We start from the raw sequence: 12,824 nt of genomic DNA, 5'->3' as shown, positions 1-12,824 counted from the left end.
CACATAATGATACTTACCTTATTTTATATTTTTTCAATCTGTGAATGAAGGCTACAGAAGAGGGAAGAGTTACTATTACTGTACCTGTGCAATCCACAGAGTGGTTTAAAATGATACAGATAAATCTACCATGATAGCAATCACTGCTAGATTTTCAAAATGACAATCTGCTTATAATAGAGAGTGCCACAATGGATAGTCATAGGAAGTTCTAGTCTTAACTAGCCATGTATAGGTGTACCATACATTGAAAATATTAATCTGTGCACCATTACTTCATAAGCAGAATGATAAAAGCCTTTTCTTTGTGAATTAGGAATTCGAGATTTAGTAGGAATGCCTCATGTGTGACCCACTCCATCTTCATACTGAACTTGCCTCCAAGAGGAGAGAGTTAAGGGGCACAGGATGGGACAGTGGAAGCTGATGTGAAGATAGGATATTTAGAGAATTTGGTGTGTGAGTTGCATGCAGAGCACAGGCCAAAACAAAATTTAAACACAGTAAACCTGTAGTGAACAAGTTCAACCTTAGAACAATTTTAGTAAAATGAATAAAATGTAGCCTTTCCATACCAGCAATATATACAAGTTTAACTGTGAATACTAAATCATTGTTTCTTTATGTAGCCTAACTTACAGAGATGCTCAGATATCACAGAAATCAAAGATGAAAAATAATAGCTCAGTTTCCAGATTGTGCTTTGGATATGCACTCTATGCTTCCATTCTTTACATACACATCCTTTGTAACTTTAATGTATGCGTAAGTATCCAGACCTGTGTTGGAATAAATTTAAGGTTGCAGTTTTAAGAATTAAATTCAGGTAGGGTCTGGATTAAAAGTTATCTAGGGTTTATCCTGTACTGCTGTGCATAAATGAATACATGAAATGAAATTGAACCCCCTTATCTAGTTATACTGATCCTAATTCACATTTCAGATTCATGTTGACACCCGTAAAAGTTTTATGCACAGATCAGATATGCATATTTCTAAGCTTTTATGTTTTTCACTTAGAATTCACATCCCAGTGATGTTGAATATATTTTTATTTCACAGTGTAAAGGAGATTGTACTGATATGTATGTGTGTGACAGTGCACACAATTAAAACATCAGAATTGTTTAAATTTTCTTTCTCTTACTGGTAACATATGTTTTAATAAAATTGCACAGCATCATGTATGTGCTAAATCTGAGCACCTCTTCTTGCCCTTGTATACAGTAGCATGGTGAAACACAAAACGGATACTTCCAGGCTTTTTTAGAAAATTGCCACTGCACAGACAAGCAGTGGCCCACAGTGACTTGAAGGAACTCAGGCCCCACAGTGGCTTAGTGCAGGACCTTGGGTCAGAGCTGTGCCAGGGCCATTGCTTTCCATATGAGTTAGCTTACAAAGTCCTTGATTTAAAAATAGTTTTAAAAGTATTGGAAAAAAAATAAAATAAAAGTCGTGGCTCAGTTTAGGTAGATAAACTCATTTTTCAAGTAGATAATGGTTTATATAGTATGCAAAGGTTCAGTCCAGAGATACTTTTAAATGCACTTGTACATAAAAAGCACCTGCACCTTTTGGCTTATAAGTGAAAAGACAGTATTGATTCCCAGCAATAACTGATCTGTGAAGCATATTCTATGCCATTAAAACTATGATATATATGCATACAAGATGTTGTACCAGCTAATAGACATACTTACCAATATTCAGGCTACCTGGCATTATGTTTTAGTTTCCACTGACCTGTGCCATACTTTCTTTAAAGGGACTTAATTACATACCAACTTTATTATTAATATCACATACTTCTTCTTTCACAATGTTGAAAAGGCAGAGTGCATTATGTTGAAAAGTCAGACAGAAAAACTTTTTTCCTAAAACTTTGTGCTGTAAAGGATAATACATTAAGCAAGATTTGCCATATTAAAGAGAAAAGTGCTTTCCATTTTCCTAAGCAATTAAAATATAGGTGTTTAACATGCATTACATTCTTATGAGGAGGATTTATGCTCCACACTAACAAAACAAATAGTTTCTTGAAGTGTTTTTCATACAGAACATGAGAAGTCAGTCCTTCTGCAAATCTCCTGAATCATTCTGAAGGGTGATATCAGTCATACAAGTATAAATCCCATTGTTTCAGTAGGCATATTCTGGATTTACACCAGTAAGGCCAAGATTAAAATGGAGTTTTGCTTGTGTTCTGTATGGAAAAAGAGATCACACTTATTTAATAAACTTATATACCTTTATGGGTAAAAAAAAAAAGCAACTTACCGTACTGAATTATATGTGTACTTTTATAACATTAAGCAGAAGGGAAAAAAACCACTAAACAGAAGGGAAAAACAAGAGCTTAGGAAAATAAGGTAGAAAGCACCCACCTTCCACATAGTTGTCTTCTGTAAGCACATAACAGGGAAGGAGAGAAAAGGAAAACATTCATTAAGCAGCATGCAGACTGGAACTTGCCATTGCATGTCTTCATCATGCAAGGCATCAAACACAACATGCAAGTGCTCCATTGCTACAATCCAGAGGGAAAAACAAAAGCACCAGGGAAGAAGTGTTTCTTCTATTTAACAAAATTTATGTGATATGAAATAAAACAACACTGTTTCCAAAGTGCAAAAATTGTAGAGGATTTACTGCAGCTCTTTATAAGTTCAACTATTGTTAGTCATTAATCATAGGATCTTATTGTAAGACTGTTATAACTATATATTTTAAAGCCATCAGTCATTTGTACTAGGGGTTCTAAGTTCGTTTGCTTCTACTTTCCCATTCTGAATTTTCCTTAATGACCTGTATGAAGTAGATGATTTTAAACAGACTGAACAAGTTAACTTCAGTTTTAGAATATGCTGTGAACATGTTACCACAGGCAGCATGGCTGATCTTGCTCTCATTACTGAGGCGCTCACTCTAATCATTGGGTCAGATCTCTGAATCCAGTGTCAAAAAACTGTCACTTAAACTGGGTGGAATAACTCAGAATTGTCACGTCTCACGGCATTTGTCAACATCAGAAACTTGCACGTCTTAAAAAATCAATCAATTCTCTGCTTAGTAGAGCTAGCAAAGGCCACAACAATCTGAGGCATGGGTTCTGCCCCCAGATTAGCTCAAAGGGCATTTTGCATAAGTAAAGGGTGCTATCAACAAGCAATAATTTGGACTTTTATCCCAAGACCAACATTCATATGGAGCACAGGAAAGAAGGTTCCTGCAAAGCGAGAGGGGACTAGGAATTGAGCCTCAGCTAAGGAAGTGGACAGAATTTAAAGTTATGAAACAGGCTCAGTGTCCTAGTGCTCATGCTAGTCTCTATAGTCCTCAGCTTCTCCCCTAGGTGGGTGGTTTTGAGGCATTATGTCTCTGTTGCCCATTATGATTTTTGCTGAGGAGAGGGTAGGAAAGAGAAGGTAAAATAGCAAAAGGAAAACCAACATGGAATTCAAGGAGATGGACTGTGCAAAACCAACAAAGAAACAGGGAAGGGTGACAACACAGCAGTCTGACTGCTTGGGAGATCTCTTCCTGCAGTTTGTGCTGTCTCCACCAGCACTTGCTGGGGAGTGAGTGCTCAGAAGCAATTGCAAATTGAAGCCCAGTTCTGTCATGACAGGTCATTTCTCATGGAGTCTTCCTATGGGAAAAAACCTTTTCATGTGACCATTAAGAAATGCGATCTAAACTAATTTGAATGTATTGTAAACCAGGAGTCAATAAAACAAACTACACAGAACTGGGCTCAATGATATCTCTTAAGCATAGCAATTTCCTGCCAGAACGTGTCACTCCTCATAATGAAAAGCCTTTGTAAGTTAAATGCCACAAAGCACTGAAAAATCTCATCATAACTAGACAGTGTTCCAATAAATAATTTGAAAAGTTTACCACTTTAAAAATAACAACTACTATAAGCAATGGATATTAAGGGTTTAAGTCTCTCAGTTTTTAGTTGTAATACTCACAGATCAGACCAGATAAAGTTATTTGGCTTAAGATATTACAAATCACCTTTTCCATACACACACTATAAATGTAGAATTCTAAAATCTCACTGCCTCAAATTTTAGTTTGTTATGAAAGTGCAAAAAGTCCATACTGTTTCATGCATTTAGAAAAGTAAGAGGCTGAAAGAAAAAAAAATCTGAGAAGCAGTATGTCTGTTGCAAGTACCTGAAGATCAACATATTGAATAAAGTTCACCGAGAAAATGGAAAACACCAAATTTCACAAGCTAAAGATATTATGTTCTATATGCAGTGTAAATTACAGTGCTATTTGGGCTATTAGAAATAGCTACTTATAGCTAAACTTTTCTGGAAGAGCCTTCTTCCTTTAACTGCATATATTAATTTCCTTTCTTTAAGAACAAAACCCTCCAAACTTAATGAAAAATAAATTATTTCAATTGTAGTATAATTTCAGGCTCCTTCATCTAGTCCTGATTACCTCAGCATTGGTGTATTACAATACCAATACTGCAATGACATCCTTTTTGGTGGCCATACTTAACATGATTACTTAAAACCAACATGTGAACTTGCTAAAAGGCCAGCTCTATTGCTCGTGACGTCAAAGGGGGAGTTCTGAAAATGGCATCACAGCCAGCATCAGGTGGTTAAATTCTTCTGGTTACAGGGTTTAGCATATTTTCGTTTCTATCACGGCCTTATTCTTAGCAGTGATTGGTGTCTTTTTTGATGACTCTGTCACCAGAAAGATTTACACTAGCTGAGCAGCTTCCCCTAACTGTGTGATTGATTAAACTTTTAAGTGATAGTAAATTAAACTGTCAAAACATTTTGAATTTAAAAAAGTTGAAAGTGTTGAATTCCTGCTCTGTGAATAAAACAGTGTATATAGCCAAACCCCTATACACTAGTAATCAGCAACAAAAATTCATTCCTCCACATGTTTTTGTCATGGTAAGTTAAACCACCTTAAACAGTTTTGCAATCTAAGAAAAAAAGTAGTTCAGCACCTTTATGGTACTTTGCAAGTTTTTTATGTTACATTAGCATTGAGCACTATTATTTATTTAAGGTGGGGTTTTGTGATGGCTGATGTATTTCCCTATCACTAACACTTTGCTTGAATTTCCCTATTCCCATTTTTCTTGTCATGGCCTATTCTTCTAAGCAGAGACTAAGAAGCCAGAAGACCCAAGTTCTAACTTTGCTTTTTATTCATTCTGCTTACTCCAGCCAATCTTAACAATAAAAAAAAAAAAAAAAAAAAAAGAGGAACAAAATTTTCCTCATTTAAATCAGGAGTAGCTGTATTCATGCCATTACAGTTGCACTGGTGTAAAATTTACATATGTGGAGGAGGTTAGGGCCATATTACACATTTTTGTCACAGCTGATGATTTAGTCATCCATAGTCTGAAATTACCTATATATTCATCCATCCACCCTGGAGGACCTTAGTGTCTACTGAGTAGCTCAATTGGCATCAGTGGAACTGATGGGCTTTCAAGATCCAAAGTGCCATGTCTTAGCTGCTGTAGGCATTGGCACAGAATGGCTTTTAGCCCTTTCCGCAGCAGCTGATTGTACCAATGATTTTTGCCAATGTACAGCCCAGGTATGAGACAAGGGGCTAATGGGACTGTCAATGCAACAATGGAGGAGCGGAACAGCCTTACAGCCTCCACTAGAGACCAGACAACTAGCCAGACAGGTAACTTTCTCTTCAGCACTCTGAATTCTAGTAGATGTGAAAAGTCCTCTGTTTTCATGTTGCACCAAGCTTCTCACTTGAAGAACTAGACAGGTCTCCATCCACTACAAATGCTTATTTCTTAGACCTTCCCCCACCCCCACCCCCACCAATACTAAATTGCACTACTAATTTATGTGTTTACAACCTAATTCCTTTGGCCAAATTGTGCTATCAGCACTACTGGTGTAGTCTGTTGGCTGCACATATTGAGCCAAATATTCAGCTGATTTAAATCTGGCATGACGCTGTTGAAATCAGTAGAACTATACAACTTACACAAGTTGTGAATCTGGCCTATTATCTTCAGATGAATTATCTCAGGCTGTCCCTACTGAGCTGAGAGCAGAATCTGCTCCATATTTTTTGCAGCAGAAGCCCAACCATTTCTCATTATTTTAGCATGTTACTATGATTCAGTGATATAAAAATGGGAATAATGTTTCTGCAGGATATTTTTATTAATTCAAGAATCATTTCAATATTTGATGGCACTTCATGGAAACCTGAATTTTCTAAAACCATATTTGACTTTATGTTTTGCAGTCATTTCTGCTATTACATTTTTTTCTTCCACTAGAATACTTACACCTTAGCCACACGCACAGAGCACAACATTTGTCCTGACAATTATATAAGAACAGCATTTTCATGATAAACTGGTGAAACAGTACATTAGTATTTTGAAGTTACAGAAATAACATTCTAAAGATAACATAATAATAAATACCATATTAGAAGTGGCATTTTTATAGGTTTTTTTTCTCATCAAAATTATAGTTCAAAATCACATTTGGCAACAATGAAAGGTATAATATACCACAGACATATTTTATGACATTTCATAAGATATTCAGTAGTACAAGTAGTGGGGAAGTAGCCTGAAATAAAGCTCATTTTTATGCACATATCTTGCAATAAAAATGATGGCTAGAAATTTAAACTATGACATTTTAAGTGTGTTTCCCCAAACAATAATGTATACATATACTTCTCTATAAATTTGCATTCCTAAAGGTACGGTTCTGGAAAAGGTGATTTCAAGAGGCAGCTTTTTCTATGGGTCTGCACTCAGGTTCTCTTGGATTGTGTAACTTAGCCTGTTCCATCAGTTTCTCAAATTGTTAGAGAAATTGTTTTATTTATCGTGTGGTTCAAAAGCAAATATTTGGAAAGAATACGAAAACATGAAGTACATTATAAAGTATGTTATAAAGCATGAACAGTAATAGTCTCAATAATGATGAACTGAAGCAATAAATTCAAAATCTGCGGCTATTAGCATTGGTCTTCTCAGGTGCTGTGTATCTGACAAATTCCATTAGGGTTATTTGCATTTTTTTGAAACGTACTTTTGAAAACCACTGTAAATATTGATTGTGATTCTTGACTGTAATTACCAATAATTAGACATGTATTATAAAGATACCTAGTACAGAACTCTGACTCTGTTGCAGCCTTCTGCTTGAATTTTGAGTAAATAGGGAAGCAGAGTTTCCTACAGCTGGGCGTCACGGAACAAAATTTGAGATTCATCCGCAAAATCTGCAAATCCACCAGAATCTAGGGAAGACTGCCCAGGAGTTTCCACGCAGCCCCGTTAGGTCTGAAGTCAATGCATAGCCTCTCCCAGGCTCCACACAGCTTTGGGCAGACCCATTCAGAGGACTTTCCAGTGCAGTGGGTAAAAATATAATATAACAGGGACTCTATTGATTTTTTTTTGGTGGAAGGGAGAAATTTCAGAATAACAGGAGTTTGGTTCTGTTCTAGCTCCATTTTCTACCTATATCTCTGTGAAGATCCCTTATTTTCTGGAAGGCCTTGTACAAGACTCAGGAGAAAGGTGCAACAGTCAGGAGCACAGATGACCTGTCTTGACCAAAAATGAGGATGAGGCTTTCTGCCAAATAAGGATCATTAGGGCACAATCAGATGTTTCTGCCAATTTTGTACAAGACAATACCATCAGTCCAAATTTGGTACACCTCTGTAAATTCTACTAACATCCATGAATTTACTCTAGGTCAGGCCATCTATTCTACACAGTGCTACGTATCCCAAGTGCATCGAGAATGAAATAATGCCAAGATCATTTTAGTTAAGGTAGTGTAGAGGAGCTCCTAGTGTGAAGCAGCAACTAAGGGCAGCAGTGCAAGTCTTGAATGCACTGGCAAAGAAATAACAAACAGAAATAGAAAATGGCATTACTTTTTGTGGCATAACTAAAACCATTACCGTGTTTAGTTCCAGTGCTCATGTATTTAAAAGGAAGTTAAAAATGAAAGAGGTTTCAGAAAAAAAACTTTCCCACAGTCATTCATGGCACTAAAACCCTATGAAAACTCAGCAACCATGTCTTAGAATGAAAGTCCTAAGATGATCAATCCATTGACTATATCAAAGAAGGGATTAAGAGGTGTCTTGAACCCAGTCTGTAGCTATCAATGTTGGGAGAAAGATTGTTGATACCTGGAAGCCCTTTCAATCAGACAAATTCTGGGATCAAGAGTCAAAAAAGGTCAAACTGAAAATACAATTAAAGTTTTCAATAAAGATAAAATAAGCATCGGGAATACAGGGACATTCTTCCTGGAAGTCTTAAGACATAGCCTTTGTCTAAAAGAAACTGTGTCTCAATCATTAATTTTGGGCTGCATTGTAGGAATCACTGGAAGAAATTCTGCCTTTTGCCATTTAGGAGGTCAGGTTAATATTTTCATAGCAGTACAATTCTGTCCATAACTTGTAGAAATCTATGAATTTTCTCTAGTCAAATGAGAACAGAAATCAAGCATAAACAGCAGCAAATACTTTGACACCCTGTTAAACACAAAAACATTCAAATAATTTGTTTTCTCAAAACCAGTCTCTGCATCATTTGCACAAAGAACTCACTGAGTAATGCTTCCCATGAAAAGTTCAATTATAATGCGTGAAAAAAGATCATTTAGACAAATCATTACTATTGCCCCCAATGGGAAAATACGCCCTCCCCAATTTGCTTCTACACCCTGTAATGTTTTCTAATGCCCTCCACAGCTGTCTGCAGATGACAAACAGAATCAAAATCAACATATAACTAAAATAATACTCTTTCTGAGGCAACAATTTTTTGTGCTGTTTGATTTCTGTGCAGCTTTATCACCACAAGTGTATCAAGTCTGAAATAATTCACATTGCTTTTGTTTAATACTATTAATCTATGACTATTTCATTGTTACACTCTTTTAGATATTACATGTCTGAATAGACTTGTGCTTTTCTGGAGCCACAGTAGTTAAAAAATAAGCATATCTTTGATACTTGTATCTCCTTTTTCTCAACTACTTCCTAGAACTGACATTTTTGGAAAGTTACTTGTCCTCTTCTTTTAGTAATTTTTACCATACTTCTAAATAAACCTGAACTGACTCACGGGAGAGATCATGATGTAGATATAAAAATGACTGCTTTTTAATTATATTACAATCCCAAGAAATTTGACTTTGGCCTTATTTTGTCACCTCGTTAAATTCAATTCTTTTTCTCCAAAATGGGTCTGCATCATCTCAGATGTACTAAACTTCATACCTGCTTGCAACATGTCAATGCTTTAAAGAAATTTTCATCAGTCCCTGGGAGAAGTGTTCTTGCATCTGTGTCATGGCTGCAGTAACTACAACCAGGAATCAAAGGTGGTATCAAAGGTTTTTTAATAATTGAATTTAGTAATATTAATAATAGAGATAATGAAAGGAGAAATAAATTATTTGCATAAGTGAAGGCAAGTCAAAGAACGACACTCCCTCCCCAGTGTTTTAATTTCCATGTATAAGCAGAAAACGAAACACAATGTAAATCTATGTATTTAACTCAGTAACCAGATATTGTTTACGAACTGCTACTCTTTTTCCATTTAGCCTCTGGGACTATTTCTCTGGATTGTAAACATTCAATTTCCATTGAAAAATCTCTGGGATTTGTGCACTTTGATTTGTGCTTTTAGACCTCTTCCTTGTAATCACTAGAGGCCTAATTTCTTACCACGGAGAATGGATAAACTAACTAGAATTAAGGACTGACTGTACATGGTCTGCTTTACATGGCCTGTACACCTTACCATAACTCCTCTTTTTCTTTCTAGTACTATCATTATTCCTTTGGATTTCCTCCAATTTAGCCCTGTTGGGTACATGGCATGAAAATATATTTTCAGGATATTATTATCAAAATCTTTCATACAGAATAAACTCTTCTGGCTAGCAGAGAGTAATGGTAAGGACAGATTATGTTCTATAAAAGTGATGCAGGGTGACACAGGTATTTCTATTTTAAGAATATCTGTGTTGAAATTAATTTGAAAAATTCATAAAATAACTTATTTCAACAACTGCTTTAAAAGCAATTGTGAAATCTGGAGTAAAAACTTTCAGAATTATTCATGCTTGTTTTGATGTACACGAGAGTAGAAACTAGCCCAGTAAATCTGATTGCTTGTTGCGCTATGCTTTGTGTAGTCAATTATGTCTATACAAGAGGCTGCAAAATCAGGCCCCAGTTACCACCAGAAGAAATCAAATCCCTGCCCAATCATCCTTTCAGCAAAACTGGTCTGTTAGACCCATTAATACAATACGATTAGCTGAGATGACAGTGAGTGAAAATGCCTTGCAGTGGTTAAACGGCAGAAGTAGTTTTCCAACTAGATGGCAGCTTTACATTGGTGATGATCCAGTGGATGACACAAGGAAGAGACTCAAAGGAGAAGAGGTCACTTTTTTGGTTGTTTAGAAGCATATTGTTTTTAGACAATGCTTCCTAAAACTTTTCTACTGGTTTTGTATTGTATGGCGAACTGGCGACTATCTACACTTTCACGATCTCTACTCTGTAAATATAATATTTCTCCTTTATAATACTTAGTAAAGGGTGAAGACATATGCCTGAACATTCTGCCCGTATGAGATATTCACTCAGGCCCTGACTCTGTAACTGGATAGTTGTGCCTTCCCAGACTAGTACAACACCAAAATTAACAGGACTGCATGCAAAGCTAGTCATATTTTTATATTCACATGCTGTCTTTATAAAAAAGTGAGGAATGTTTGTGTACTATCAGTGATGTTATGACTTTAACACCTGAAGACAATTTGGTATGAAGTGTTCTTCAGAGTTAGCAGCTAAAAATGTAGACAATGTGCTGTACACAATTAGAGTAACAATATTCAAAATCACTTTGTTATATAGTTCTTTAGCTAGTCACCATAAAATTTTCTTGGCTACTACTGAGATCCAGTAGGAGCTGAACACTCCTTTGGAAACCTTTGGGATGGTATGGAACAAGCTTTCTGCTCATTTAAATAGGAAATTCCTCTGAAGTGAGTGGAGCTGCACTTTGGAAGTGAGCATGCTGTAACCGAGTTTTTAATTTGACATCAAATTAAAATTTAATCACAGCTATCTGTGACTGCGAGTGAACACAATTTTTTTTAAAGAACTGCTTAATTTTCTCTTTACTAGTCTACAATCATTTCAGTGCTAATGCTAAGTGTTATTCTGATTAATTAGTAGTTATAGATAATGACAATGAAACTAATTACAAGCAATTTTACAATTAAAAAATCGATATTTTTTCACTTAAAACCTGGTCATCCTTAGCTAAAGTGAGAACTGATATATTTTTTATTTCCTCCATAGACTTTACAGGAAATGAGCAACAAATTTTTTTCTTTTTTGTAGCCACATGAATGCCTGGATTGAGCTCCCATGTGTACAGAGTACTTGCATGCATTGCAATCAGGAAACAGGTGGTTTAGAACTGTCCTTGATTTTCATTAATCGCCTTGATATTAGTTGGTTAGACAGCTATTTTCTTGGTGTAAGAATATGTATTGTAATTTTTCTAAGGCTACAAAGTGATGTAAAAAACTTGCAGGCATTAATTTAGAATAGGTGAAAAAGGGGGCTCCTGACAAGGAGATACTATATCTGATGTGCTTTTGCAAAACCTTGATTACATGCATATTATGGCTGCTGCATTAATTTTTCGTCTATGACTGTTCCTATCTGAGAACTGCACAATTAAAATTTCTAGTGGTAGTAGATGTTTCAAGACAGTTACATTTTGGGGATGTCTACAAAATGATCCTAAACCAATTTAGAGCTAGTTCTTCTCTTCCTAACAGTTTAATCAATACCACAGAATCACAGAATGGTTTGGGTAGAAAAGAGCTCTGGAGGTCATTTGGTTCAACCTCCTTCCTGAAGCACGGCCACCTAGAGCTGATTGTCCAGGCCCATGTCCAGACTGCTTCTGAATGTCTGCAACATTGGAGACTCCACAACCTCTCTGGGCAAGCTGTGCCAGTCCCTGGTCACCGTTAAAGTAAAGAAGTGTTTCCTGATGTTCAGAGAGTACCTCCTGTGTTTCAGTTTGTGCCCATTGCCTCTGGTTCTGTCACTGTGCACCACAGAAAAAAACCTGGTTCTGTCCTCTATGTACCCTCCCTTCAGGTATTTATGTATACCTGATGTATATATGATATAGATATAAAATGTATATACATTAACTTATATATAATGTACATACATTAACATGACCTACCCTAAGCCTTCTCTTTTTCAGGCTAAACAGGCTCTCGCAGCTGGGATTCTCATAGGAAAGATTGTTCTGTCCCTTCATCATCTTTGTGGCCCTTGGTTGGACTCTCTCCAGTATGTCCATGCTTCTCTTGCATTGAGGAGCCCAGAACTGCACACAGTACCCCAGATGTGGCCTCACCAGTGCTGAGCAGAGGGGAAGTATGAACTCCTTTGACCTGCTGGTAATGCTTTGCCTAATGCAGCCCAGGATACCATTAGACTTCTTTGCCCCAGGGCCATCTTGTTGGATCACGGTCCTTTTCTGCAAAGCTGCTTTCCAGCTGGGTGCCCCCCAGTGCGGGACTTTGCACTTCTCCTTGTCGAATATAAAGTTCCTGTCAGCCCATTTCTTCAGCCTGATAATGTCCCTCTGGATGGCAGCATGACCTTCTGGTGTATCAGCCACTCCCCCCAGTTTGAGGGTTCTCCTCCTTACTGAGGGTACACTCTGCCCCATCATCCAG

At 36.7% G+C, this 12,824-nt stretch overlaps 1 protein-coding gene across 23 annotated transcripts in view; it reads right to left on the bottom strand.

Annotated features, from left to right (window-relative positions):
* The window catches only part of NRXN1 (neurexin 1), a 726,997-nt gene that overhangs the window by 641,375 nt on the left and 72,798 nt on the right, over positions 1 to 12,824 (bottom strand). For 14 of the 23 annotated variants that reach the window (XM_075088626.1, XM_075088628.1, XM_075088629.1 and 11 more), the window contains exon 3: positions 2,388 to 2,405. The exons of the other annotated variants lie outside the window; for them this stretch is intronic. In XM_075088626.1, the coding sequence (XP_074944727.1) occupies positions 2,388 to 2,405 (18 nt within the window). The remainder of the gene's footprint in view (positions 1 to 2,387; positions 2,406 to 12,824) is intronic. 23 annotated transcript variants of the gene reach the window in all.

Source organism: Phalacrocorax aristotelis, chromosome 3 (assembly GCF_949628215.1).
Source record: "Phalacrocorax aristotelis chromosome 3, bGulAri2.1, whole genome shotgun sequence".
NCBI lineage: Eukaryota > Metazoa > Chordata > Aves > Suliformes > Phalacrocoracidae > Phalacrocorax > Phalacrocorax aristotelis.
This window is presented reverse-complemented; position numbering and strand designations above follow the sequence as displayed.